We start from the raw sequence: 26,300 nt of genomic DNA on the forward strand, positions 1-26,300 counted from the left end.
TTATATGTTTTACACTATCTGCTTTATAGGCTTACAGAATATTCTGGGTTCAGTACATGTTGAGCTTAACAGCATTTATGGCATAATGTTTATAATCAAAAAAAATGTTTTGACTCGTCCCTCATTCTCTTAAATAAATGAGGTGAGGCACTTTTGAAAGTAAATGGGGCTAATTTTGGGAGGATTTAAAAGCTGAAATGTGAAGCTTATCATTAAAAACATCTTTTGTCATGACAATGAAATTGTAGAATTAAATCTAACTTCACACAATTAGAGGTTTTTAAGTGTATAATGTTAACATGCATACAGTATAGTACACATTTTGTGCTTATTGAAAGTGCCTTGATGTAATCGTTTTTTTATTATTAATTTTTGCTTTTGCAGAGCTCCCTCTATTTTGTAAGACCAACATTCATATATTCCTATATTTTTATTATTACTTATATTTTTTTTAACTCTGTGAATTGTTATCCTTATAATAAATGACTCATTAACATTTGCTACAGACTGACCTCAGTGCACTAACACATTATCTGGTAGTTTAATGATACATATGCACACATCTAATTAATGAGGGTTTGTACTGTATATGCTGTGACTATCCAGACAAACATTTAGTCCAATTGTGATTTGTCCACTGTTTGCCCTATTTGAACTTTTTGTCCTTAGCTGTGCCTGTTTATGATTTCCTGCAAGGTCATCTCACAGTCCGGGACTGATGGGGACTAGCAGACACATAATTAAAGAGCTTGGTAAATGATTTTAATTTAACTGATCACAAAGCAATTCATTCAGACACACACACACACACACACGCACGCAAGCACACACGCACGCACGCACGCACGCACGCACGCACGCATGCACACACACACACACACACACACACACACACACACACACACACACACACATTCCATACATAACAATTTTTTATACTGTACAAATTGTATATTCTACCCTTTAAACCATACCCATCACATATGATTTATAAGCTGTTTTCCTCATGGGGACCAAAACATTTCCCCACAAGGCCTAAGATTTCAGACATTTGTATAATATGTAGGGTATAGGCCAACCTGAACCACATACACATTCTGTACACACATATAATTCCTCCACTTCCCCCCATTAAGATATTACATTGTGGATGTGACCCTTTAGAAATCTCCCAATCTGAGGTCTCTGTAGGGGTCTCTATGTAAACCGCGACACTTCTTTCTTCATGCTCAGGGGACAGCGAGACCTCACTTCAAGGGTTCAGGCCCCACATTGTGTGTTACTCGCTCAGCTCAGGGGAAGAATAATAATGTCCTCCAGCAGATAAGTTCCATGACAATCCCTTTAAGGTCTTTTCAACATGCCATAGCTGATTGGTCTTTCTATAAATGACCTTTCAATAAAAGACCTTAGAAGCTGATCAGAGATCAGTTGTTGTATATAATCTGTGATGACGAAGGCATGGGAAGCTGGGAACAGTCATTAACAGCATGCAGCACGTTTGGGCCTCCAAGAATTCACATATGCCTACTTCTGTTCTTTTGTTTGGTCCATAAAAGAGTTTTTAGAGTTCAGCAAGGTTGAGTGGAACTCATGTCCAGCTAAATGAAAGTTTAATAACATTATAAAGGCAGAGTAAATAATTATAGACTGGTCATTTACGCAATAGCAAGAAAACTGGAATGAATATAGACATTGTTCATGGCAAGTTCATTTTTTTTTTACTTTTATTAACATTCACATTTCTATAATTTTGTCAAACAGAACTGGTTATAACTACTTGTGGATATTTGTGCTGTTTTATCACCCACAACTGATGTCACTATGGAGGATAATGTAATTAATGACCCGACTTTTAAATTCAAAAGTTATTACAAATACTAACAGGATGGAAAGTGAACAACGAAAAGACATTTGAAATGATTATCAATTAAAGTAATGTTACAAAAATGTTTCTTTAATTAAAGAAAATAAATAAATCATGCACACTTATCCTGTAAAACAGGATGCTCACCTGTCCAGAGGGGGGCGTCGTGAGGAGTGTCAATAGGCCTAATTATAGCCTAAAAAATACTGCGAATATTATGACATTTGCACATAATGCCGAAATGATCATTCAAACAAACGGCAATCATCGAGTATGATTTGTTTTTGCAGTGAAGAACCTGTATGTTGCTCAACATATTGCCTCAACAAACCTTTATCTTCAACTTGTTCCTCCGTCACCTTTGACCGCTCGCCGCCTCTTAGCTTCGCTGGCCTTTGTCCTGCTGCCCCGTGAAATCCAGAGAGTGCTGAAGCCCTCAGATGTCGTTGTTCTTGCGCGGATTACAGAGAGGCAGATGGACTGCGGGTCGTGGCCTGAGCAAATCCGCCCTCCCCCGTGCTTTTGTCGGGAATAAGAGTAGTTTTATCAAACACTCCCTCTATGCCCTTCTCATGCACGTTCCCGTCGCAACTTTCATTAATCATAAATAGTCTAATAGAAATACGACAGCTCATCATGCCATTTAGGCTATCTCTAATTGAGAGCGGGACATTTTTTATGGTTCCATTTTCATTTTCAATTATTTTAATATAATTAATAGAAACGTAATGAATTAATCATATAATTATAAGAATTACTGACTAGATTTTGACCAGGAAGACGAGGCTCAGAGTCGATTTCTGCACGAATTTTATTTTAAGTGAATCAATGGTAGGCTATTTTATAAAGAACGAAAGAATGAAATAGGCTATATCACTTTTTTCATTTCTTTTGGCTATATAAGAACATTGACTGCCCATTAAATAGCCTACACATTTAAAAATAATTGTATTAAATTGATTTCTGTTTTAAATCTGATGATTTCATCGTTTGGTATAGGCTAACAGACTGCTGAGGGCATCAGCATACATTCGATATTCGTTTCCCAAGTATTTCTACAAATTCCTTATTGCGATTCCTTTGAACTCGAGACGCTTTAGCCTACCTGTTGTGACGTAGACAATGGGGCGGGGCAGGGAGAGGACATGACTGACGCCTCTGTTGCCTATTAGAGATTATGAGACGGCTGGAAAGCGAATTCACGCTTATAGTTTTGTTTCTCAGGCGGGTACATTTACCTTTATGTTGTATATGTTTTTGGAATCCCACATTGGACATATTGAGATATCATTTAGCCTACTCGGACGGGAATATCCGGTGGTCATACGGGACAATTGAATTTGTGTTAAATCCAGTGCTGGAGGATTTGAACGCCAGGCTTCACGCGCTTCTTCTGATTCAAGCTTCTGACAGCGAATGTATTTCACATCGGATTAAACTTCGGGAAAGTTTAACATTTTCTCGGAAGCAAGCGGATTTGTTTTCCACTCATATATTGTGCGATGCACTGAATGGTGATTTCGAGACTCAAAGAAAAATAACACCGTGGACGTTTTGAATTTCTGTTATATTGCAGAAAGCAAGAATATGCTGACTTAAAATTAGTTTAGTTAAAATAGCATCCATATTTTACATATTAACTAGTTCAATCCTTTTAAACTGCGTAGCCAAATCTACAATCTTTCTCGTTATAATGACCTGGAGCTGAGAGTCGAAATAGAGGACTGTCTCCGAACTAGTAGAAGAGCTGTTCCTGTTGTTGGAACATGAAGTCAGTTACTGGTCTGTTTGCTTTAACTGTGTTGCTGTGTTACACGATCTCATCCTGGAGCGCCACTATCAACATACATGGAGGTGAGTTCAGTTCGATGCAGGAAATAATAATATCTTTTAGAATTACATCACATCTCTCTTTGAAATGTTTGAAACACAAAGAAGTACTCGCATAAAAAGCTGGTTTAAAACTAAAATATTTAAAGTGTTATTTGACACTTTTGGTGTCTGTTAGCTGTTGCATTTTCCAAAGCAACGAAAAGTCGTGTGAACGTAATAGGTGGGAGGCAGGTGACAACCTGTGCACGCGCGCACACATGGAAGCTATGGGAAAAAAATCACCATAGAAATAAAACACATCAGCAGTAGGCTATATTTTAATTTGTGGCAGTTGTCGATTCAGCATTATGTGTGTGTGCGTGCGCGTGTTTATGTGTAGGCTAATCGTAAGCTTTATGCATCTTCAGTGGCTCTATGCTTCACGAGTCCTAATGATTCACGTATTGATTAATTGCTTGATAGATAGATAGATAAAATGTATATAGGCTAGAAAATCATAAAGCCCAGTTTTAAGGGAGAAATGCATGTATAAATATGTTTTTGTGTTAGACAAATATCATTCCTGGGGACAGTCATGTTCCCTCCAACATTGTTTTTTCTGAATTTGTGATTGTTTTCACTCGCTTGTTTAACTTTATTTTGCCGATACTCTCTCATTCAGCAGATGCAGTCAGAGCTTCACATTTAAATGTAGGCTACCATGAAACAGCAGTTGACAGTTTTGGGCGGACTGCATAATGCATAGGTACTAGACAGTGATTTGGGCTTTCCATAAGCATGCTGGTGCTGAAATCATGTGAAATGCCACTCTGAGGAAAGGAAGATTTAGCTGCTCAAAAACACTAAAGCACCCAACTCCTCACCTGAGCACTCTTGGAACAGAAAGTCCACTCACCGAGACACTACAAATGACACTAAACTCTCAGTCACAATGTGCAAGTCTTTGAACTTTTTTTCATCAAGTATATTCTGTCCACAGTTACAGTTATTTCTGATAGTTTAATGTAATTTTAGTGTCTTATGTAAAAAGGGTTTATTACTCTTGCAGTTGGGCTGTTGTATTGAATATCCACACATCACAACATTTTGGGAATGCCACACAGGCAAGCCGAGTGATGTTATACTAAATATCAGAAACTTCATCTGACCCGTTTGTTAACCCAAAAATGAAAACTGTCCCAGAAATCACTTCCCCTCAAGCCATCTTTGGTGTATGTGACTGACTTCTTTCAACCAAACACAATCGGAGTTATATTAAAAAATATTCTGGCTCTTCCAAACTTTATAATAGTAGTGAATAGTAACTGAGATTTTGAAGCCCAAAAAAGTGCATCCATCTATCATAAAAATAATGTCCGTACGCGAGTCAAGTCCCCATTAAGTCAAGTGTGAATTCTGACCCGACGCATGACATATTGACAAACACGGAAGTGCAGAGAATAAGCAAAAACAATGATAACGTATTAGAAGTTTAAAACAATAATTTTTAAAGAGATATGTCGGACGAGCTTGAGTTTGTTGCCCAGCCCTATTTGTTTGAAGAACAGCGAGAGGCGTCTATTCTCACCTAAGCTTACACTACGTCGAAGTCCTACGCCATACGCCGGAACTCAACTCTCGTAAACACGTGGATGGATGTTACTGGAAGCTAGGGAATACAGTTTCTAAAGTTATAATTATGGATATTTTTCTAACAAATCTCATCACTTCACCTTAGAAGGCCTTTATAAACCTCCTGGAGCCGTTTGGATTACTTTTATGGATTTGCCTTTTTGGTCTTTAAAATCTCAGTTAGCCTACTATTCATTCCCATTATAAAGCTTGGAAAAGCCAGGATTTTAATATAACTCCGATTGTGTTTGTCTGAAAGTCACGTACACCTAGGATGGCTTTAGGGTTAGAAAATGATGGATAATTAAAATGTTTGGGTGAACTAACCCTTTAAATTAGAGAACTGTTGTATGAAACATATCATACGGTGAGACCTGCAGATAGAACATTTTTTTATCTTTCTAGTCTCTTATTTTTTTGTAGCTACTGTGGACTCAGTGATATGGGTAGCCATGATCATAATACTTATCTTTACTCCTGTGATAATCAAAATGTGTTATACTCGAGTGCAGTCCATGTGCATGACCTCTTTGCCTGAGTAAGTCCTTGGCTCATATGGGTAACCTCGAATAGTGGTGTTTCTAATTCTACTCACATGAAAATGATTAGGAGCTCAAACACAATGGTCACCGTTTCACACGTTAAATGTGATGTTGTGAAGCGTGACTGAATCAAAATCTCCTGTTTTGGAAACATGCTTTATACAATGGTGAGCAATTTGTAGAATTCAGTATTTCTATTTAAACGTTCAGGGCTGGTTGTTTGGTGACATGAAATGAGCAGATTCATGCTGGCTTCTTGTCGTTAGTAGAAAAGAAGTCTCAAAACAAACGTCAGAGCAGTAGTTTGAAACAGAAATGGAATGCATTAGGAAACATGGAGGAACAGCACTAATAAATGAAGGAATATATAAGTTGACAGGTTTAATAAGGTGAATCTTGTGCGTTGGTTTCAGATATTTCTCTTCCACCTACACATGGTCATGACTTTTGCATTCTTCTCACAGCTCACTCCTACAGCGTTATGGGCTTCTGTGCATCAGCAGAAAACCTCACAGACGTTTTGTGCTGCATTCCTAACAGAGCGGCAATGGGTTTTTTGTGTTAAATGTCATAGCTAACGTAAGCACACTGATGAGAGCTGTATTAATTTCGTGGGATAACAATTTAACTCTGTGTAAAGAGTTTGTGTCCTGCATTTTGCAAATTCTTGAACCTTTTGCATAATCCCCCATAAATATACCAAATTTTTTTCTGTAACACAAGGTGCACAATTTATCTGATCCTATTTTCTTGTTTACGAATGTTATTGTTTAGCTGTCTGAGAAGGGGCTCTCTTGGGAATCTCTCTAACTTAAATTCATGTCTTTAGAAACACTTTAAAGTGCAGTGTTGATTAGATTTTCTCTTTTCAAGGGTATATTTATGCTAACTTAATAGAATAGAAACAGCACAGCAGGCTAACAGTACACAAGGTCTAATAAAGGTCCTTCCTGGCGTTGGAGGGTAAGACCAGTGTGGCAGACAGCTTGGGTCAAATGTCAAAGGTTGTGCTGCATTTGTGAATTGATTGTCTAGTCTGTTTAAGGATATGAGCTTTGCATAAGCTTTCTAGTTTTTTTCTTACATTCTTCCTCTCTGTCTCATTTATTTGATCCATGTTATAAAATTACTATGAACTGATTAATGATCAGACAGATTACCTAACGACCAAGCCAAGACAACACAAATCCACAACCTTGTCCTTGTCCCAACCGATTCTCAGACTGGGACGCTAAATCCTTCACTGAGAGAGCCAAAACGACGTTTCAGTCTGTTTGCCGTCTGTCTGCTTGAGTCTGTAATACAGACCTGGTGTAGATTGTAATGATGAAGAAATGGAATGAACAGTGAAGCCATATTTGATACATGCTTTTGTGCATATAACTAAACTTTATTTTTGTGCGCTTTACTTTTCTCTATTAATTATCATGCGCATGTTTGAAAATGGCCAGATTCTCCAGCTATGAAGCATTTGTTTTTTTTAACTCTTTCAGTAAAACCTGAATAAAGTATTTTATTCAGAATTTCATTATTACGAATTTGACCATTCACATTTTTTCGATATTCATCTTTATCTTACTCTGAATTTATATGTAATAGTTATAGCATTCATAGTCTGTCGTTTTTAGTTAAAGAGGCATAGTTTTGTGCAAATTTAAAAAGTTTTACACACATACGCAAGAAATAAATTGTGTTTTTGTAAAGAGTATGTATGGTGCGGGTCTTCCCCATCAGTGTGTTTCAATCTTGTGGAGAGAATCTTCACGCTCATTAGCTGCTTCCTCTGTAGATACGCTAGTAGTGGATTGTAGGTTGGGGATTTGAAGACAAAAAAATTAGACACACTTATTGGGCCCTATTTTAAAAATCTAAGGCGCAGAAAAAATTATCATGGTCTAAAGCGCACAGCGCAAGTGCACTTAGGGCGTGTCCGAATCCACTTTTGCTTGTTGAACAACGGGAAAAATGGTCGGCGCGCCAAGAGCATGGTCTAAAACGGTTGTCCCTATTCTCTTAATGAGTAATGGGTGTGGTTTGGGCGTAACGTGCAATAAACCAATCAGAGTCTCATCTTCCATTCCCTTTAAAAGCCAGTTGTGCTTGCACCATGGCGGATTCCCTATTTACATAGCGGAATTTGCAAGCAGAAAAACTGAATGCTTCTCTAGCGAGGAAATGGATATGCTCATGCGCAAGGTTAAGACCATTTACGGGACAAAGTGTATGGACGTTGTGGACACGCTATCTTTAAATAAAAAAAAATTGCACCATTGACTTTAGACCAGGTTTCAGTTAATCAATGGCACAGTCCATTTCAGTTGCCTCAAAATAGCAACGCGCCAACAATGCACCTGAACGCACCTCGTTTTCAGACCAGCACGCCCATGGGCGCACAAATGGGCGCAAATGCATTTGTTATTTAAACAACGTGGCGCAGGACGTGAAAATGATAACTGCATCGAGCTGAAACTTGCAAAAAACACTTGCGACGCGCCTGGCGCTGCATTGCGCTAGATTATTGAAAGGGCCCATTGTCTTGCTTTACTAGTGACAACTGGAGAATCAGTACCTCTATGCCATGAAGAAGCAGAAAGGTTCTGAAGCCAGAAGACAGAAAGGCTGACAAAGACAAAAAATGTACCTTTCACTAGTGTCAGTTTAATTTATGTCATAGATGGCCGTGCAGCGTCTAACACCGTTGTGGTATAGATACTTAAAGTACACGAACAACATCAATCCAAAGAACTACTGAATGAACCTTTAAACTAATATGAATAGGACAGTAAAAGCTCTTGAATGCTCATTTTGGCTTCTAAATAGGCCTACATTGTTTGCTCATTATTGTCATATTTTGTGCTTTGCTCCAGTGGCTTTTACTAAATGCGCTGACGCACATATTCTACACAAAGGCTCACACCCAATAAGACACATGGCAAGCCTTTATATAGTACTTCCAATCCATTAGTGCTCAAGCTTAACAATCAGATCAACTTTCTGCTTCAAAAGTGTTTTGTGTTGCAGAAGGCTCCAAGTAGATCTTAAGACTTGATATATAAGAAATACAAAGACGTAGATGTCTCTACCAGACACTCACACACCCTCTGATCTCCGGCACACATACCCGTTCAATTGTCCCCAACAGAGGATGAGTGGACAGTAATGCAGTGTCCTGACTCATCATCAGTATGTGCTCAGTGCTTACGGACTCCTATAATCTTACCGGGATTTCACTAAGTAGGGCATGGTACTGGATCAAAATCCTTGTTGGTCCTGGAACAACTATCAACCAAGCAAAAGAACACAGTCAACAAATGTTGAGGTCATTGGTATGCTCTGTATTATGATGCAGCAGTTGACACTATTGCTTAATTTTTTATAGCTTATAATAAAATAATCAAATTACTTCTGAGGAATAACTGATTTGATTTTATCCGCCCCAAGGCTGTGCAATAATGCAGCTACTGGATGTTTATATTAGCAGACCTTTGAGCTTCATTGTGCCACACCTGGAGATGTAACGACCAGTTTCTGTGGTGAAGTGTGACATACACACACTACTGTATGTGTGTGTGCTCCCTCTGGGGGAGGTGTGACGGTCCCTACTGTGGAAACCTTCGCTAGAAGAGCTGAGTAAAGACTGCTGCACCCTCAATAAAACTCACACTGCAGGGTGGTAGGAAACAGCTCTCTGTGTCTCATTAAATGTTTCATGTGCTTATTTTAATGAGTGTCTATCTGTTTTCCTCAGCCTGGATCCGTCTGGTACAAATATGCAGTTTGGTTGCGGTCTTTGCATTAAACTCTTAGGGTGGGTTCCCACTTGGCAGGTTTGGTTTGATTTAAACGAACTCTGGTGAGATTGCTCTGTTAGTGCATTGCGCACCAAACAAGTGGACAGATACTCTAAAAAGCACAGAATGCTCAAGCCTAACAGTTTTTTCTCGCCATAGAAGTGATGTTGCCTATTACAGTTAGGTACAGGCATCGGTAACATCTCATTGCAGAAGATCTTCATTTGTGTGTAATGGAGGAATTCCTCCCACTTGCAAGTTCTCAGCTGGTAAAAATACCATCATATGTACGCACATACAACAAGCACATTTAGCCCAGCACACACCATTGTTTTGGATGCTCAGTAAGTTCAAGTTGCCATTGCGAAGCATATACCATAAAAGCAGGGGTTTTTTTTGTTGTATATTTAGATTCGGTGTTAAAAATGAGTGTGAATGCTAAGCGAATCAGGACTAAATGTATAAATTGGTACGGACCAAGAGAATCAAACTACAAATGTGAACACACCCTTACATCGTGTCTACACCAGACGCGAGCAGTGCGACACGACAAAAGCACATAGAACCCATTATAATCTTTGATGCTGTCTACACTGGATGCGGCACGACAAATTCCCGACAGTAAAACGATGCTCTGTTCTATTTCTGATGTACTTCAAGCGCTCACGTTACTTCTGACACAAAGAACAAATGGATTTGCAACAGGCTTTTTTACCCAGGATTCTTTGATAAATAGAAAGTTCAAAAGAACAGCATTTATTTGAAAAATAAATCTTTTGTAACTTTACAAATGTCTCTTCTGTCACTTTTAATACATTTAATGCATCCTTGCTTCTTTAAAACACATTCTTACTGATCCCTTAGAATGTTAGTCTTGTATATTTGTCAATGGAACACATTTAATGACCTGCTTTCATTGCATTGGACAGTGACTGACTCAGCTCATGAATATGTGATAAGCTGTCATGATTGATGAAGAAGGTGCTGTGGGTCAGCGGGAGGGGACAGAGTCAAGAGCTGCTGAGCTCTGCACTGATTGGAAAGTATTGATCTGAGGGAAAGATGGGACATGAACACAGTTCAAGGAATATGTGTGTATTGATCTGTTTTTAAATATTATTTAGTTCTGTTTGTCGGCCCTTTCTTTTGGTTGTGTGATGCACTTTCTGGCACTGTTACTTTTTCACCACCTTTTTTTCTTTAGTCGAGCAGTACTCACTACTCATACTTAGGGATGGTTATTTTTTAAAAACCCATTAGACTTTACTTTCTTTGTGCCTTCTGTTTCTACTACGGACAGCAAACAAAGGTATGCAGCGTGTTGGGGAGAAGTTTGGTTTTACTAGGGCTGAGTAAAGGGCTGAGTAAAAAAAAATTTTCTTCTGATTAATCACAATGTTCATTTGAAAAATTTGATTTAAATTCTTAAAATCCTGAGATCAATCTTTTTAACTTTATGCCAGTGATTCCTGCAACGCATCCTACTGCTGAATCTATATCCTTGATTATGATTGACTGAGCTACATTGTAAGCTGTAATAAAATACTCTATGCGACCTCATTACATCTGTATTACTGTGTCTATATGTTGCTTTGCAACCATTCTCTTAAACATTGATAAAGAGCTAGATTGCTTAGCGGAAGAATTTTATCATCAATAAATTATTAAATTTTTGTTGCTCTTATTTTATGAAACCTTGACAGCTATATTTAGTAACCATTTTATAAAAGTAATAAGCTATGTCAAGCCATGGTTTACCATGACTTATTATTGCTTTATCGTACTATATTAAACTAATTTATATCTGTAACCTTTTAGGACTCTATACATAGGCTAGGACGTTGCGATCGTCGGATCAAATGTTGTTGGCTTTCCCTCATTCAATGAAGAAGTCAAAGGGTGAACGAGCTTTTACGGTACTTGCCCCTAAATTGTGGAATAGTATTCCACTCTGTATTCGGCAGGCTCCAACGCTATAGAGGTTTAAAGGTCTCAGTTGAAAACATAACTTTATAAAAAAAAAAAGGCTTACATTGAAGGATCACACTGGTAACCATATAGCGACACTCTGGAAACAGTGTTGGAAATGTTATTTTTGGGGTCTGCTCTAACCATGACAGTGCCAGCTAGGAAACCCAGCAAACCTATTCAAATCCTTAATGGCAGGATGTAGCCTTGAGAGAACAAAGGAAGACTGGAGTTCTCTCTACATGCATACACACACACACACACACACACACACACACACACACACACACACACACACACACACACACACACACACACACACACACACACAAACATGTATACGACCCTCCCCTGTTTCAATCAGAAAAGGCCTGACTAATGGAAATGACTGATTGTGCTGTGGAGGTGAAGGTAGAAGATGTAAAACCCATGCCCTTCTCTCTTTCATCCCTTTCTTTATTGCTGGCCTCTAATTGGTCACTGGAGGTGGTAATTAAAACAGGATGGCTTGTGAAACACTGAGGAAGGTTAATTTGTCAAATAGAGGTTTTCCCCGACTGGTCTCGTTGCAGGTTGCCTGTTTACACCGATCTAGGACCAGCCCTTCCAACCCTGAGCCTGAGATCTGATCAGAGCGCAAAAGAAAAGCACTAAAGACTCCCTGTCGTGGCCATATGGGGAGAAGTGGATGCTGGGAAGTCCAAACGCAGCCTGAGCTTCTGTGTGGTGGCTTCAATATAGGAGGGAAATGAGAAAAAGATGCGGAATGATTTTTTGCATATGTTTCGGGTGCCTGTGCAACAGATGCCAACCTCTTTCTCTCTCTTTCTCATCAAGCTAAAAGGTTGAATTATCTCTTTCAAGCGAGCAAGAATAAATCTCAGACAAAGGAATTATTTTGATGCATGTTTCTCTGGAGAGATTCTTTCACAAATTGAAATGATTTGGAATAAAGCCAAGCAGGGCAAGGAAAGAGTGTTACAGGAAGCAGTGCGTGTATGTTTCCTGCTCTCTCTCTCTCTCTCTCTCTCTCTCTCTCTCTCTCTCTCTCCACCCTCTGGTGTTCCTCTGGTTTTGGTAAAAGCAGCAGCCTAGTAGAAAATCATTATTGCCTTGTTCCATTATGGTAATTCAAGTGTTGTGTTTTTGTAATGTAAAAGGGGTTCTGAGTCGGGCATGATCGCGAGACGCATAGAAAGAGGATGAAACTCTAAAAGCTCACACAGCCTTTGATCTCATGCTTCGACTTAACTGAGGGAAAATATTAACCATGCTGAAAGCTTTGTGATATGATGAGAGTGACTTGAGTTAAAGAACACAGAGAGAAAACAGAATGGAGGGATGAGGCAGATGAGTGTAACAGAGAAGAATGAGAGTGTCACCAGAAGTGAAGTTCGGTGTTGTGTATTATCCACTAATAGGATTGCATCAGAGGGGTCTGTCTCAGTGTGATACATACAATCTTTGACCAAAAATTCTTTCATGTGAATCCCACAAGACCTGTCAAGAACATATTTCACCCCAAAAAGATTTTTATTGTGACACTATTTTCATGATAATTCTCATTACTGTAATGCAAAAATCTTATTTTCATTAATGTGAATTTTTGTAACATGAAGAAAATATATTTTTTAGCATTTTTACTTCATTTAATATATGCAATAAAAAACGGACTGTAAATACTTTTTACACTGATACAAAAAAAAAAACCATATATATATATATATATATAAATGTTTATCTCTTACTGTTCATGAAAAATGTTACTTGAACACCAACATGTGATGTGACACTGAAGACTGGAGTAATGACTGCTAAAAGTTATATTTATAATCTGAAAATTAAATGTATAATTTATTTTAAATGTAAAATATAGACATTTAAATTGCAATACTGTAATTGTAATATTTTTTTCACAATATTATTTGTGTTGTGTTTTTTATTGAATAAATTCTGCCTTGGTGAACACACTACTTTCAAAACATTTCCAACTCTTACAGAGCCCAAACTTTTTAAATAGTAGTGTAGTAATGATGCATTGCAGAATATAATATCACAGTGTGAACTGTTTTAATGAGATTTTCTTCATTTTGTTTCTGCAAAATTGTATTTTAAAATTTCCTTCAATTTGGCGGGAAAAATGTGATGTAGACATGTCTTCAAGAATTGCACACAGACAGACCGTTATCTGAGAGATTAAGAGTGTGATTTTGATTTCAGTCACTCTCAGTTTTGATGGAAGGGAAAACTAGCAATGCATCACAGTGAAAATTCAGTTGGTTTGCATGGGTGTGCCTTCAATTCTACATTAATGTTCACAGTCAAATATTCCAGTCAACATGTAGGTCACTAAATAATGCATTGTTTTCCTGGCTACAGTTTAAAGCTCTTACTGATTCATTGGATTTTTGCCTCATTTCTTCTTTTATCATTACACAGAACTATTTTATTTTATTGAGCTTTCAATGACAATGATTCATCCCATAAACCAACTGTTAGGCCTACACATTTTCAACAGCCTGTTTTTGTCTGTCCTCGATGGTCTGTGCTGGCTGGTTAGTCATTTAGTTAGCTTTAGATTTGCATAGCAAAAGCTTGAAGGTTCTGTAATTTGTAAATTCAAGAAAAACACCACTATAGACATTCAAATTTAAATGCACCAAAGACTCAAAAGCATCTGTCCAAGGGAGATCAATTATACAACTCACTCTCTCTATCACAGTCCCTTTCATCGGGTCTTTCGAAGACAGGAAATGCATTCAGGATGTTCTTTTACAGCAGTAAATTGTTTTAGATCTCACCTTCTGCATAAGAGAAAAGGCATGTTGAATATAACTTTTTGTACGCATTGACATGAATAGTATCAGGCTTCATAAAAATGTACCGGTAATAGTGGCTTTCCTGTAGCTCAAACAGTAGAGTGTTGGCACTTGCAACACCAAAGACATGGGTTCAATTCATGGGTTCAAATGGAGAATTATGGCTGCATCCAAAATTGGATACTGTCTGAGTAGGTACTACATTTGATGAGGAACTTACTTTATGACTGTTATAAACTGCTCTATAAAGTATGAATGTGTATAGTATGAATGATATCCGGATGTACTGTATCCACACTGCCATTGCGATAGTAAAGTGTCCATCAGATGGGCATTTAGGGCCCTTTCACACCTACCTTGTTTGGTCCGGACTTTCGGACTTTTCAGTTTGGTCCGAATCAAAATTACAGGTGTGAAACCTACCCCGGACCACGATCCGGGACCAAACAGATGAAATTTGGTCCGACGAAAAGAGGTAGTCTCGGTCCGGATCAAACTGGACAAAGGTTTGGTTCGTTTCTAGTGTGAAAGCATTTCTGTATGGTTCGGACTTTCAGACCTTTTACAGGAAGTTCCGGTGGTTCCCGCATAGCCGAAAAAGCAGAAGGTGGCAGGAAAAATGAGCCGTGGTAGCACATGGGGAGAGGAGGAGACGAGGTTTTTAATGGTGCCAGAGCTCGCATGATTGCTTGCAGTCTTCTCCTCCTTTCCTGCCGGCGACAATAAAAAGTTTGCACGACGAGGATGTTCATGTAGCGAATTTGAACTAGCCTTGCAGTTGGTGCTGCAGGTAATTATGCCATAGAAATAACAACACAGTTGCAACGATATGCGTCTGTTCATTCATGTTGTCAAAGTTACCTGCCGAATTGACAACACGCTGACATCAGACGCACGTCCATTTACAAACCAATCAATGTCAAGATGAAGCCCATATAGATGATGACGACAGGGCGCAAGTGTGTCAAGTTCTTTACTAAAGAACGCAAGTTCTTTAGTGCGCTCGCATAATTGCAGTGTGAAACCAAACCAAAAATTTCTGAAAGTATAAAATGTATCAAAACGTGAACTTTGGTTCTGACCTTGGTGCGGACTTTCAGGTGTGAAAACTAAACCTTGGCACTAAAAGTACTAGACGGTGAACTAGGTGCTTTTTGTCTACTGTTTTATGAATACCGTGAATTTGGACATACTATTTTTTTTCACATGCTATAAAGTAGGGTAGTAGGCAATAGGCATATTAGAATACAGATTATGTCTTTATTTTGGGGAATTGTCATGAATTTGGTCAAACACTTAATACCACACAGCTTTAAAATAGGGGAGGCCAATGTTGTCACATGAGAATTTTTTGCAATATATCTGAATCAGAAATAAGGTTGTTTTCTCTATAAGTGGTTTTTGTGTGTTTTTTTCTAGCAGTGGTTTTGTGTGTTGGTTTATTGGCCAAACCTTCATAAATGATTATTGTTTTTGTGAATTTTAACGTCAAAACCAAAATGTCAAAATAATAACATTTTTGCTATATAGCAGTTGAGGAAACAAGTGAACATACTCCTTTTTTCTCATATGTTTTCTGCTTACTATATAGTAGGGTAGTACTAGGCATGTTCAAACCTTTGTTATGGATATGGTCATGAATTCCACATAAAAGATATCTCAGAGAATTGAATGTGGATGTAACTCTGTCAGTTTTGTTCTGTTATAGACTTGAAATAAAGAGATTAATACTTCAGCCACTGTAACTGACACTTGCTGTCAATATTCTACAGAAATGCAGACAATTATGTGCATTTCATTTCATTACTTAGCAAAATGGTAGTTTCATAGCACAAAGAGATTTTTATTATTCAAAAGGTCATCCTATCAGTGCAATACTCCCACTGTAAAAAAAATCATGTTGTTTTTACAGAAAATAACTGGCAGCTGTGGGTAGTAAATCCAACAGCCCTTTATGAATTATCAAGGCCAAACTGTTACAAAAAATTGTTTAGTAACTACCATAACTACCTATTTTTTTTAACTCCATTATAAGATGATGATTACTTAATCACTGTAAAATTACATGAAAAGATCTGTTTTTTCATTGTATATATAGTAAGGTAACTTACCGTTAGCTAATTGACGTGTAGCATTGTTACAGTCTTTGAACATGAGTGTGTAAACTTGACTCTTTCATGAATCGTAGTTGAAAACCATGTTTGCCTAATATTAATAAAGTGACTGACCCCCTTCAATGTTCGTGACCTCATCACATTGCTAGGACATTAACTGACACAAAGTAACATTCGTTCAATAAACGTTAAACCACATACTAATGGACTGTAACCAGAACACGCCATATCCACACAGAGACAGAGGTCGATAGCATCAGTTTATAAATATATGGCAGATCAATTTACAGATATATAGTGGGTATCCATAAGCATGTGTGCGGTCTAGACTTTGTAAAGTTGAGCAGTGGTGTATAAACTGTGACGATGACACTCTAAAGATGTACAGTAACGTAGAGAGTCTAAAATAAACCAGGTAAAAATTTTGACTGTATCGCCTGTTATGACATTTAGTCAAACATTTTAAACAGTGCTGTTTTATTTTAGCCACTAAAGCATTTTAGAGTTTTGACCATATATAGTGTTTTTCGAAATGACTGAATGCAGACAATTGTGTTTGTTTTACATGTAGAGTTTGAAAGGCTGTGTTGATAGTGGATACAGGCAGCTGTGCTTTACATCATTCTCTCTCTCATTAGTCTTGAGGGCTCTCAGTGTAAGACGTACGAGCTCATGTCCAGAGGTACCAGGCAACCATGCCTGACAACAGTCAGCTGAGATTTGTTTCTGTGCTTGTTTGTTTGTTTATGTGTTATAAATATAGACTCAGAAATATATCACAGATTGTTTTCTTGATTTTTTTTAATTTATTTTTTTACATATGAGCCACATGTTTGAGTAAGAGCAAAGGAGCAAGAATTTAGTTTTTAAAGAATTGTTTCATATTGTAAAAAACTTTTTTTTTATACCGCACAACTTTAAAATAGGGGAGGCTAGGGCTAGTTGTCACATGAGCATGTTGTTGCAATATACGTCAGAAAGTCCAATTATACAAATGTGTTTTATCTGGCAGTGGCTTTTGTATGTTACATTTGTCAAAACCCACATAAATTATAATTGTCTTGGTCAATTTTACACTCCAAACTAAAATCTCAATATCATCATATTTTGATGTATAGATGTTAACTCAGCATCTATACATCTGTTGAGTAAACAAGTGAACACAATACAATTAGGAATTAATTTAAGGGGCAATTTTTTTAAGGGGTAATTCATTGCTGCCAAGACTGGCTTTTAATAAATTTGCTCCATGACTAGAGAAACCGAGGGCTGTGGCGTTCAATTTAGCCAAAAACTTTAATACCCAAAATGGACTTTTTTTGGCGCTACCTCTCTGTTGATCCAAATGTCCATGGGTAGGGAAGTTTGAGATGTAGTAACATGTAGAAAGACTTTGTTTATTTATATATACTACTGACATTGTAGCAATACAAAACTGGTTTAAAATTGGCGAACCTATCCTTTAACTGAAAGGAAATGAAAGGGTATTTTTTAAAGCTACAATGTCAGACTTCCGTAACTTTTGTCGCTCTAAGAGTTAATAAACATAAATGCATGCGTCTTGCGGAAGAACTTTGTAGCCGGTGCTACTTCTCTGTTTATGTTTATGTAGTCACAAAGGTACTGGGCTACTCCGCAGTGATACGACCCGTACCAGTCTAAAATAGTCTGAATATAAACAGTTACAGTAGGTGACCTTGGTGATTCAGAAGACAAAAACATGGTTTGGAAAATGCATTCATGATGTATTCGCTTATAATATAAATTCTGTACATTTTGAACGCAAAAAAAATCTACAGACTGCAGCTTTAGGTGTCAAATTTTAAACAAATTGTTTAAAATATTATAATTTTATACAATATAATATTTAGATATTTCATCATTATATAATAAATAATATTAATAATAATAATAATGATTATACTATATATAATATTTAATTAGTGTATAATATTTATGAACTTACTGCATAGTATTCTTAATATAATCAAAAACAAAAATTATGTTTCTGTACGTATCTCGGTTTTGAAGTCACAGTTTGAAATGTTTTTAGAATTAGGTTTGAAAAGTTACGGTCCCTTTCTAATCCGCTCCATTACATTCATTATGTTACTCGTTTTGTGCATCATTTTGTGCTTCATAATTGTTTTTCCGCTGCCACAAAAGTTTAATATTTGTTCAATGAACTGCATCTTTTGTCCTGAGTAATAACCTGGAAATTACGTGAAAATGTTTACTTTAATTTTAAATACATATTTGAACTTTACGGTCTGTGTCTATGCAAAAATGCAGTTTCAGAAATAAACCTGCTCTGAGAAATATTCACTGAAGTGAAAAGTGGGACAACTATCCCTGGTCTCCCTTACACACAGTGCTTTAAGTGGCCGGTACGCGCCGGTACTCAGTACCGCCACTTCCAAATATAGCTTTAGAGCGTACCGCCACCTCTCCGTGCGCCCAGAACGTGCTTTTAGCATACCGGTACGCTCATTTGCACATCTGTTTTAATCCTTTGGCTGCACTGTCGCTTTTCAGAGCGCCCTTCACAATGCACGCATCCTAATTCGTCCCACCGAGAGCAGAGACTACATTACCCATACACCCTTGAGTTTTACAAGTGAAAAGAGCATGCGTCGCTTTTGCCGCTGTCAGTAGTTACGTTTACATGGACACAATCGGAATGAAATCAATACGATTGATTAATCTGAACAAGATGTTTATATGAATGATAAATAAAGTAATCGGGTTGATGTGCGTGTTTATATGTCACAAGTTTCAAATCGGATCTGATTTTTTGACATGCACAAACTGCACGGATATACAGTTTCCCGCTGTTCGCGCATAAATATTCTCCTCTATTAGTTCTTTGTTTGTTTTAAACAGCAGACGTAATATTAATTCGTCTCTGGTCATAATTTAGAGCATATTAACCATTTAGCCGCGCTGATCACGAAGTAAAAATGCCCCCTCCCCGCGGCCAAAACCAAACGTCTGTGGATGAGAATCCACAACAAGGACTAGTGGGACGTTGTCCTGCTTCACTTCACATACGCACGAGTAAAATGAGAATTTTAGAATGACGGGAAGCTTATCAATATAACACTTTATTCAACAGGAAAAACAGCTCGTTCCGCGCGTTATACTCATTATGTTTATAACGTCATTGCACATGTGCAGTCCTTTCAGTTTCGGTTTTCAATCAAGTGTTTACATGTTCTCTCAATCGGATTACATAAGGGATAAACCACCCCTTTCAATCCGATCGAAATATCATTCGGATCGACCTCAATCGGATCGATTAAGGTGTTTACATGAGGGTTTTTTAGTCCGATCGAGCCGTCAATCCGATTATAAGTGTCCATGTGTCAATCATGGTGTCAATTCAACGTGGTCCGGAGAGGGTGTGTAAAACGGGTAAAGAAATGAATGAACCATAGCAAGACTCAAGTTTATGTTCTACTGTTCTATGGTTATTATGTTTTATAATTTATTTTATGTAGCCTACATTTTGTTCAAAATGTTTTCAATACCCTTTTGCACATTTTATTTATGTTCAGTTGCTCTTTCTAGCTCAAGCAAATCGACAATTAAATTATTTTTTATAAGGTCGTCTGTTGACTATATATATATATATATATATATATATATAAAACCCCTTCAATATAGTTGTTGTTACCTCAGGGGAGGAGGGGAGTCAGCAAAAAAAAAAAAAAAAAAAATTTGTATAATAGAGTACCGGCACCTCTTTTGGGCCACTTAAAGCACTTCTTACACAAGTTTTCCATGTACACATGATGACACATGAATGTGCATGAAAATTGGTTTCATTTTCAGTGTCAATGTAGAAAAACCAGATGAAAACCAGCATTCTTCTGGTCTACCTGTATGTGTGATGTGCATAAATATTTCTTAGTGTTTAAAGGGTGTGTATGCTATAGACAAAATCATTTAATAACCCTGAAGCGTTTATTCATCACATCCTGCCTCTATGACACAAAAACACAAGCTTTTTATAATACGGTATTTGAAGGAGAAATGCAAGACAAGAGAGAGACGGTAAAAGAGAGAGAGGTCAGATGTTGGTCCGTGGTTAATGCGTTTATCTCAACTATGTTTGTGCTGTCAGATGTGTACCATTGTTTTGTCCAAGGACACTAAGTGGGAAAGTCAATGCACTGCTGATAAATTTATTCCCTGTGTGTGTGTGTGTGTGTGTGTGTGTGTGTGTGTGTGTGTGTGTGTGTGTGTGTGTGTGTGTGTGTGTGTGTGTGTGTGTGTGTGTGTGTGTGTGTGTGTGTGTGTGTGTGTGTGTGTGTGTTGCACTGAAAGAGCATCTATTCATGCTCCACAGAGACAGAGAGTCACACACTGATGTGAAGTTATCTCCCCTCGAGAGGTCTTTCAGAGAGAGAATAAGAGCAAAAAGAAAGACCTGCAGGAAGAATACAGGATCTAAACAGGATCGCAGGCACTCTTTCATTTAGATAATCATTAATAATTAATGGATGAGTAAATGAACACACATTCCGCTTACTCTAACCTCATGAGCAAATATTTTTGAACAGGGCCTTTAAATGTGATTACAGCAGTTTAACTGGAGAAAAAGCTTGTGTTCCTTGGATTAGAGTGTGTGATGGAGATTAATGTGACCCCCAAACAATGCCACAGTGTGAGTGTGTTTGTGCGCCATTGTTAGTAGTGGAAGTGAGCTTTTGGCTCCATAATATCAGTTTGTGATAAAAGAGCAAACAGGAACGCGGCTAAAGTGTAAAAATGACTGCTGCTGAGTATATAAACATTCACACACACACACACACACACACACACACACACACACACACACACACACACACACACACACACACACACACACACACACACACACACACACACACACACACACACACACACACACACACACATACACATATAGTAGAGGCCACTTAGAGCATTTCTAGGTCACTGCAGTTTGGCCTTAGCCTGACGTCGTCATACTCAGATTCTAGTCAGAATGTGAGTCTGATACTGCTCCATTGGGCTGTGATTATGGGGCGTGTTTCATCCGAACCAGGAAAACAAATGCCTCTGCAATGCCAATTGGATAGACCGAATCCCGTAGGAAGGACGGCAAAAACATCTTTCCAATCGACAAATGCCTTGATCGCGGTTCTCTGTTGCGAATGAATGCGCTGTCTACATCTTCTATAACAGATGCGATGGCTGAAGCTACACATAAATTCTCCAGCGGCAGCCATTCTTTGTTGTAATTGAATTCAACCCAGCGCTCTTTGGTGACGCGGATGGTTACGTTACCGTTGCTCATCTGTCCATGATCGTATAAAGCCCGCCCTGACAATTTGACTGGTCCGAACAATTTTTTTTCCGGGCATAATAGCTCCTCAACGGATCGAGTCCAGACCGAAATTCCCGACCTAAACATTTCGTGGGCAGGGTTCGGGCTGGCATCCAGGCTAGTTTGGCCTTGGTCCCTAAATGAGCCCACCATTGTTTTTGATGTATTGAGTTGTCTTGAATAGTGATAGACCGAAGTATAGGCCCGGCCAATTAATTATCTATTAAACACAGTCTTGGAGAGTATAAGAGTCTTTCAACAACATTAAAAAATCTTACTTACCCCAAACTTCTGAACAGTAGTGTACTTGAGCTGAGTCTTGCCAGGGCATATAGATATTCTGTTATAAATACTTTGTAAAATATGTGTTTATTTGATTTTAACAGTTATATGACTCATTTGTAATTCTTAAAATGTGCTATGTATATATTGGCATTACATCTGCCATCAGTCACCCGGTGCTCTTGATATTAGCGATTAAAACCCTAGTTGGTCTTGAGTTTTACGCTAACAAATAAACACATGAAGTGAAATAAATGAAGCACTGTAAACTTGAATAATGCTTCCCTCCTACAAACAAAATAGCGATGACCTCACTGTCATTAATCTTGTCATAAAGAGACTGTGTGAAATGATCTGCACACACACACACACACACGCGCGGGCACGCACGCAACACAAAGCACTGAGCACTGAGACATACACCACTGTTTGTCACCTTCTATTTTTTTAGTTCCTTTTTTTTAGTTATCTCAGTTTTTCCATCACAATAGAACCTGAACTCAAATTTTTTGTGGATTCTTTTATTACTGAAATGTAAATGAAAGGTTTGTGTACATAAATGGTAAATGCATTTATATAGTGCCTTCATAGACCCAATGGCCACCAAAGCGCTTTACATGTCGCCTCACATTCACCCATTCATTCATACACCGACGGCGGTGTCAGCCATGCAAGGCGCCATCCAGCTCGTCGCTGGTGAAATATAATATCATATTTGCCAAATAGATGTATTGTATATTATAAGCTGCTCATCCTTCATTAGTTCTGTTAGAATCCTGGATCTTGCCAGTTTCTACAACAGAAGTTTAATCCCTGTCTTACCCGTTCGTGTGTGTGTGTGTGTGTGTGTGTGTGTGTGTGTGTGTGTGTGTGTGTGTGTGTGTGTGTGTGTGTGTGTGTGTGTGTGTGTGTGTTTGTGTTTGTGTTTGTGTTTGTGTGTCTGTGTCTGTGTCTGTGTCTGTGTCTGTGTCTGTGTCTGTGTCTGTGTGTGTGTGTGTGTGTGTGTGTGTGTGCGGAGGGCAGAGGGGGCGAGACCACCAACACCCCTCATCATGTAATTACAGTAGGGATCAGGTGATTAAGGTCTGGGTCATTGGGTTATCATGGTTTTGGAGGGTAAAGAAGATTAGCAACCAGACTGCAAGGATTACTGTGCATCTTTAAGAGGGCAGACCAAAAATGAGGAAAGGGAGTCTAATACGCCCATGGAGTAAACAGAGGAGGCTGATGAGAGAGAGAGACAGTTATTAAGTACATCAAAATTTTCATTACTGTAGTTTAGCACTCACTAATTGTTTACTAATTTTTGTTTCCTCAGTCCTCGCTTTACGTTTAAAGAAATGCATACTTATGCATAGGAATGTGTTTAAAATGATACACACTACCGTTCAGGTTTGGTGTCAGCGTGATGTTTTTAGGGGAAATAAATTACTTTTACATGCATTTGATAAAAAGTGACAGTAAAGAATATTACACTGTTACAAAAAAATCTATTTCAAATAAATAATGTTCTTTTGGACTTTCATCATTCATCAGAGAATCCTGAAAAAAAATTGGCTAACTGTTTTCAACATTGATAATAATAAGGAAAGTTTCTTGAGCCCCAAATACAGTATATTTCTGAAGGACCATGTGACACTGAAGACAGGATTCAGCTTCGTCATCACAGGAATACATTTAAATTTTATTAATATATTAATACAATTTTAAATATTTTAAAATAGACAATAATATTTCAGAAAAATAATGATGTATAAAATAAACAAAAAGTCGTATTAGTGATAAAAAAGGTCATTTGGCTCCCGTTCATAATGGCTGACATGCTGAGATCATATAACCAAATGAATCCTACTCGCTCTCTCATCTCAGAAATCCCCCTGTTATTGGAGACTTTCACTGGTAGAATGAATTAATCATGCTGACATACACCTGCAAATAGGGTATTTCTACAGAAAACCTGAAGTGGCTTCCATTCTGATGGGCTTCATGTGTATAAATAGTTACACAGATGTATAGTAGCCAATATGAAATTCCTATCAGCAATTGAAACAAAACAAGTAATTTCCTATAAGGAAGAAGTTGCTTACATCTAGAAATAATTCCTGCCTGAAAACTGCTGAAGACCGTGTCTCTTTTATCTTCTGATCCTCACTTTCAAAGCTTTATTGAAAGAAAAAGACAAAGTGAGATGCTGAAAGAAAGAGGCTGAATGTGAATGATTGTTCTTTCCGTTGGTACACAAAAGCATAGGGACATTAGCAGCGGGCTGTCAGTAATCCTGGCTGCCCTTGGGTACTACGACCAGCCCAGTATGAATACAGAAAAAGGGTGAATTCAGCCTCCACCTGGCCTTTATGACTGGACCATATCGGGCATAAATACCCACAGACCCCTTGCTTTTCCTGTGAATGGACTGATCCGATCAGGCAATGCTGTGACCAAAGGGAAAGTCATTGAGAGGAGGGAGTGGGGGGGGGTTCCTGTCATACTTTTTCATATTTTGAAATATCGCTGAATAACTCTGTGCTGTAAAAGCAGGTTCATCTTCTGACTGACTTTTGTTAGCTGGGTTTGCTGACAAAACATTGTTTATCTTAATCAGCAGGTGGCACAAAATTGTGTGTGTGTGTGTGTGTGGCTCAGACAAATGTCATGGAATTACTGATTATAACCTACATTCCCAGCATTTATAGTGTCTCTTTCTTGTGTCCTTTCGTTCTTCTCATCCCTGGGCTACATGGAGGGATGCTTATTCATGGTCAACCTGTGTTGCTTTGTTATATAACACACATATACTCATAGGCAGATGGTATTATTTATGCATCTGCCTTTAGCACACAATGTCATCATCGCCCTAATACGAATTGCACGGAGAATCCACAACTTACACGCTGCATTCATCATCCACCCACAAAAACTTGTGTGTGTGAGTGTGTAGTCACCTTGCCACTGTGCCTTTTTCGCCTTTCTTCGCCTTTCTTCGCCTTTGTCGCCATTGGCTTTTGGCTTGCTTAGTTGGGGACATTTCATTTTATATTTAACAATATTATTACAACATTATTTTCCTGTTATCTCTGTAAAGCTGCTTTGAAACAATCTGTATTGTAAAAAGAGCTATATAAACAAAGGTGACTTGACTTGACTTGACTTGACTTGTAGTCAAATATTTAGGAAGTTACATTTAAAGAAAACTATACATTTGGTCTTTCAGCTCTGATGTGTAAGGCTTAGAGAAAGCAGTCTGCTTCTACTTGTGGGGGTGTTTCTTGTTTTCATTATAAAGAATGAAAAGCCTGCAGACGAGTTACTGAACCTGATTGACCAGTTTTACGGCAAAACATGACACCAGGAAAGAAGATCAGATGAATGTGCATAAATGTGCTTTTGCTAGGCGAGTGCACAAGCATTTGAAAAATGTTTGATATATCAATAATACATTTGAATGTATTCCTTCAAGACGTGAAATCTCACACGGTTACCATACAAGTTTTTGAACATTTACTTAACCCCTAATAGTGTTTCAAATTTGGATACTTAACTCAAAAATTAAAAATGTCATCATTTACTTACCCTCATGTTTTTCCAAACCCATAATAATGAAACCTGAGCGATTTGTATCCCTCCATTTACAGTCTATTCCAACAAAATGATCAAGCTTCAAAAAGTTCATAAAGACATTGTAAAAGTAATATGATTTGAAGGGTATATGCTGCCTTCACGTATATGATATGGTATATATATAGTAAATGATAATTCGGAATTATCGTAAATATGAGTTTCCTAGTTAAAAATTGGACGTGAATGCCCTCTCAAGTCGTATTTACCACTAGGAAGCTCAGGGATTATTTTTGATAGCCAAGTTCTCGAGTTGGGCAGTCCATGGCGGAGGTGACATCGATTACTGCTGTGACCCACAATGGCTACATCCCCTTGTCTTTTCATTTATGTCGTGCATATTTACATATATGAATAACCATTTGTATTGTATTTGTATTGTATGTTTTTTACACCGCGAAAATAGCAAGCTGACGAGATGTTGTGGTGAATGTTTATATGGTTGTCAATGAATGGGACGCGAAATATCATTTTGGCTTTAATAAAATTTTCCTAATAAATAGGC

General features: G+C 37.9%; 1 protein-coding gene across 2 annotated transcripts in view; it reads left to right on the forward strand.

Moving 5' to 3' along the window:
* The first annotated feature begins 2,991 nt into the window (after positions 1-2,991).
* Positions 2,992-26,300, forward strand: part of sema4f (sema domain, immunoglobulin domain (Ig), transmembrane domain (TM) and short cytoplasmic domain, (semaphorin) 4F) — an 82,049-nt gene continuing 58,740 nt past the window's right edge. For both annotated transcript variants that reach the window (XM_077229584.1, XM_077229585.1), the window contains exon 1: positions 2,992-3,721. In XM_077229584.1, the coding sequence (XP_077085699.1) occupies positions 3,634-3,721 (88 nt within the window). In that variant the 5' untranslated portion in view covers positions 2,992-3,633. The remainder of the gene's footprint in view (positions 3,722-26,300) is intronic.

This window comes from Siphateles boraxobius, unplaced genomic scaffold (assembly GCF_051911475.1).
Source record: "Siphateles boraxobius isolate OS27281-9 unplaced genomic scaffold, OSU_SipBor_1 130, whole genome shotgun sequence".
NCBI lineage: Eukaryota > Metazoa > Chordata > Actinopteri > Cypriniformes > Leuciscidae > Siphateles > Siphateles boraxobius.